At 35.9% G+C, this 5297-nt stretch overlaps 1 protein-coding gene across 1 annotated transcript; it reads right to left on the reverse strand.

Annotated features, from left to right (window-relative positions):
* Nucleotides 1–332: 332 nt before the first annotated feature.
* Nucleotides 333–4035, reverse strand: LOC134795554 (uncharacterized). The gene is made up of 4 exons (XM_063767448.1): nt 3936–4035; nt 3325–3477; nt 2584–2739; nt 333–506 (listed from the first exon to the last, which is right to left on the reverse strand). The coding sequence occupies exons 1-4, from the start codon at nt 4005–4007 to the stop codon at nt 351–353; spliced, it is 537 nt and encodes a 178-aa protein (XP_063623518.1). The 5' UTR covers nt 4008–4035; the 3' UTR covers nt 333–350.
* Between the last annotated feature and the right edge of the window lie 1262 nt (nt 4036–5297).

A 5297-nucleotide genomic window follows, 5' to 3' on the forward strand; every position in this document is an offset into this window, starting at 1 on the left:
CTTAACTAAAATAGAATTCTATTCACCTATAAACAGAATTCATTTTAGTATAAGGTTTCAATAACTGGCGAGCTTTCAATAACTGGCCATCTTATACTACAATGATTTCTATTTATAGGTGAATAGAATTCATTTTTGGTTTGGGGTGGCCAGTTACTAAAAGTGGCCACTTACTGGCGAATAACCCTAGATGTCATATTTATACTAAAGAAAAAGTGACCAAGCCCTCGAGTCAAGGCCTCTAGTCGCGGTTTAGACAGAAATATTATCCAAGAAGTAGAAAAAGCTTAAATAGGTATGTCAGTGTTATAAAAAATAAAATGAGTTCTAAATTAGCAGTTTGCATTGATTTATTTGTCCTTAGGCACCATGTCTACGTATGCGTAATAGCAGCCCTTCAGCTCTTCGTCCTTGTAGATCTCCGCAAGCACCCTGTATTCCCCGTACAATTGTGGTACCGTCATCTTTTCGTTGTCCAAGTAAAAGTTATTTACTTCATATTTTCCCTAAAATGTACAAACATACGTCTGAGAAGACATACTTTGTAAACTGAAAGACATTTCTAAGGCTGCTGAAAACCATTTATGCTTTTTCCGGCAGTCTAGGCACGTGTATAATTGTGAGAATGGAGAAGAATAAGCAGTACCTACCCTTACCTCGAGTTACTGATACTGTCAACACTGACATATATACTTACGCTAACGTTGTAAAAATATGGGTGCATATAACTTATCAAAAATATGTCCCATAGTTCTTAATTCGCTGACATAAGAGCTATGGAACATATTTTTGAGTATGATATGTGCACCCATATTTTTAAACTTGACCGTACGTAATTTAATTTGTATACCTCTTGCTCGCACTAATATTTCAGTACGAGCGAGATGCATAGAAACTGATAGTAAGTTACGTAGACGTTAGCTTATATTACGTCAGTGTTGACACTGTCAGTGATTCGTAGTACGGGTACAGGATATAAACCTAGTTTAGCACAAAATAAAAATTGATTTAGGTTGATCGATTTAACCAATTTTACTGAAGCGCAGATTTCTATAAAATGTATTCCTCTGTAGTATAAGTCTGTTCAAGGTACGGAAAACGGTGAAAAATATAGATAATACTCCTAAAAATACGTGTGATACCTCATTCGATTCGTAATGATGTCTAGAAAAATGTATTCGAAGCGTGTATTAGCACACAAAAAATTACAAAAGTTATTAACAAAAAAAGGGAGAAAAAAGTAGATATGTCTTACTTCCCAAATATCTCAAAAAGTATTAATATTTAAGAAACCAAAATTAATATTATAAAAGAGGAGGATATTTTCAATCACACATTCCATACTTGCAGAAATGTATTTCCACTATTTATACTTCTTTTTCAACGCTGAACACAGCGCTCCGCGCCTCATATTCGGGAAACGCGCGCGGCGTGAAAAAGCGATTACGTAACATTAAATATAATTTTAAAGGTATTAAATGTTCAATGAAAAATTAAAAAAAAAAATGGTATATTTAAAATATGTCAACAAATGTAATACTTGTATAAATTTATCTTAAAGTTATTTTTTCAACAAGTTAGGCAATTGTTAATGAACAAAATTTTCTCGAAATTCCTTCTTCATTGAAAACGAATAAAAAATGTATAAATAACTATTGTAAAATTTTGTCGCTTTCTAGAGCCCTTCTCATATACATGCTCAATAAGATCACGCTATAAAAGTTCTGAAAAAATTAATAGTTTGGTTATAATATTGTTTTATATTTTACAATTTTACCTTGATTTTTCGTTCTACGTCAATTTTCTATGTTATTCTAAAACTTATTTTAAGCAAACTATTTACTTTATTTAAAAAAATATAATGTGATCTTATTAAGCATTTATATGAAAAGGGCTCTAGAAAGCGACACAATTTTACAAAAGTTATTTATACATTTTATTTTCGTTTTCAATAAAGAAGGAATTTCGAGAAAATTTTGTTAATTAACAATTGCATAACTCACCGAAAAAATAACTTTAAGATAAATTTGTACAAGTAGTACATTTGTTAACATGTTTTAAATACACCATATTTTTTTTAAATTTTTCAGTCAATCTTTAATGTCTTTAAAATCATATTTAATGTTACGTAATGGCTTTTTCACGCCGCGCGTTTTTCTCGAAAATGAGGCGCGGAGGGCTGTGTTCAGCGTTGAAAAAGAAGTATAAATAAAGGAAATACAGTTCTGTAAGTATGGAATGTTTGATTGGAAATATCCTCCTCTTTTTTAATATTAATTTTGGTTTCTTAAATATTAATACTTTTTGAGATATTTGGGAAATAAGACAAATCTACTTTTTTCTCCCTTTTTTTGTTAATAACTTTTGTAATTTTTTTTTTTTTTGTAATTGTTTGTGTGCTAATACACGCTTCGAATACATTTTTCTAGACATCATTACGAATCTAATGAGGTATCACACGTATTTTTAGGAGTATTATCTATATTTTTCACCGTTTTCCGTACCTCGAACAGACTATATGTTAATGCTTGCTCAGCCGCAGAAAACGAATGATGTATAGGTATAACATGAGAAAAAACTCACATCTGCAATAGGGCAGGCGTCAACCCCCGCGGCCTCGAGGAACTGGATGAAAAGCTCGTCAAAAAGTGTACTCAATACTTTGCACATCGTATCTTTCAAGTGGAACTGTCCCGGCTTGTACCCACCTTCCTTCTTTATTTCAGCCGTCAACTCTAACTGGAACGAGAAATTTTTCATAATATTTATTTTGTCTATATATGCCTTTTTTTTCGGCAGACGGTGACTCGCGCCCTTTTTATTAGATTTAATGAGCGTTTCTTTTATTTTTTGCCATCTTATATATTGTGACCTTTTTTACCACTTTTGTGTTATTTCTAGTCAGGATCGCGAGCCCTTTTTTATAGGAGAAAAAAATTAAGTGTCCTAAAATTTCCATACCTATATTTTTCAAACTTTCCTTTTTGTTACCGCCATACAAACTGTATGGGGAAATGGTAACACAATAGTAAAAAAAACACTGGGACATTTTTTATCCCATTAGAATCGAAAGAGCTCGTGATTCTGAGTACAAATACTTAAAACAAAAGTGGCAAAAAAGGTCACAATATATAAAAATGGCAAAAAATAAAAGAAACGCTCTATTAATATAGATTGACTGAGTAGACTATGTAACTAGTAAAGTCGATGTCAAAGACGTGTTTACATTTTTCGCCTGAGTAAGGTGTAAACATATCTTTGACGTCGACTGTACCTACCTACAACTATTTATTAAGCATACAATTTTGCTGAATTTGAACTTACAATCAAGTTGTCGTCTATTGACCACGGCGATATCAAAGTGATGTCAAGGACGCTGGTAGTTCTGTTGTACTTCTTCGTCGTTATCCAAACGTCCACGTCCGTAATTTTTGGTTCACAGTAACCGAAGGTTTTGTATATTATGTCCGCTGGTCCCTAAACAGAGTTATTGATATTATTTCGACTAATAACATTTTAAGTTGCATATTTTGGTAGCATGCACATCCTATAAGACGCCGTAGTTACTGAATAAATTGTTATATACACTAGTATTTAAATAATTAATAACAATAAATATTATTGGACAATTTTACACAGATCGGCTTAGTCCCACAGTAAGCTCAATAAGGCTTGTGTTGTGGGTACTAGAAGACGATATATATAATATACACATATATACATTGAAAACATCCATAATTCAGGAAAAAATATTTGTGATGAACACAAAAATAAATGCCGTTACCAGGATTCGAACCCGGGACTTCCTGCTTCGTAGGCAGGGTCACTATATACCAACTAGGCTAGGAGGCCGTTGTAATTATGTTTCGAAAGTTAAAGAAAGGAATTTTTTTTTAGGAAGTTAATAGCAAAAGGTGCAATAATGTGGTTCTCACCAGCATGTTGACGCTTAGACATGGTATATAAAAATATGTAGTTATGAAAATATGAAGTACTAACGAGGACATAATGTGAATATAGTCTGTACATTACTAGTAAAAGGCTGGTCTTTATAACTTTCCACATGCGTGTCAGCCATTTGATACCATCGGATCGCAGACACGTGTTTTAGACAACAACGCTTCGCTTGTTTCTACATAGGTACATATAATTATTTTAGCGTGTTTACGGCACTTGTCCCACCGCCGACGATGAGCGATAAGCGAGTAGAACGATAAACTAGAAACGAGTGGGCGAGCGGCGAGAAGCGAGTGTTAGTTCCAATAGTTTTGTCGCTCGGCTATAGGCGAGTGTTCGAGTGCGACGGGCTATTACTCGCGTCACTCGCTCGGGCGGTGCAGCGTAGCCGAACACGCAGACTGATAGGTCTCGCAGCTTGAGTTCTAACTACGAAGCGAGCATCGCCGAGCGAGTACCGCTGAGCTAGTTTTATCTTATCGCGGCGACAAACTAGTAGAGCGAGTGTTCTCGCCGGCAGTGTGAACAGCCAGCGATGAACTATTAATATATGTGTCTCTTTTACTAACACAGGATCCTAATCTTTTGTTCGTTTCTTGGGCGAGAAAATCGCCGATAGTTAATCGCTTACTCGCTCTTGGTGGGACAAGTGCCTACTACTCTTATTTTATGAGTGATAACAGATGAAAGGGGAAGGGGAAACTACGTAATGTCTTTTCGTCCGACATACCTCAGTGCCTCAAGACGAAAGTCTTTAATCAATGTGTGTTACCAGTGATGACTTACGGCTCCGAAACGTGGTCTTTCACTATCGGCCTCATCTCAAAACTCAAAGTCGCTCAACGAGCTATGGAGAGGGCTATGCTCGGAGTTTCTCTACGTGATCGAATCAGAAATGAGGAGATCCGTAGACGAACTAAAGTCACCGACATAGCCCACCGGATTAGCAAGCTGATGTGGCAATGGGCAGGCCACATTGCACGCAGAGAAGATGGCCGATGGGGTCGAAAAGTGCTCGAGTGAAGACCATGGACTAGCAAGCGCAGCGTAGGACGTCCACCCACAAGATAGACAGACGATCTTGTTAAGGTCGCCGGAAGGCGCTGGATGCGGGTCGCTTCCAACCGGCACGTATGGAGGTCCAAGGGGGAGGCCTATGTTCAGCAGTGGACGTCTTATGGCTGAGATGATGAACAGATAAATGATAATAAATACTATAAAACACCTACCTACCTGCCTACCTACTAACACCCCACTCCAGGCCAAAAGTATGGAAACAACGTTGCTTTATTAAAATAATAATAATCCTATGTTTCTATTATTAATAAAGATTAATAGTA

Source organism: Cydia splendana, chromosome 12 (genome assembly GCF_910591565.1).
Source record: "Cydia splendana chromosome 12, ilCydSple1.2, whole genome shotgun sequence".
Taxonomy (NCBI): Eukaryota; Metazoa; Arthropoda; class Insecta; order Lepidoptera; family Tortricidae; genus Cydia; species Cydia splendana.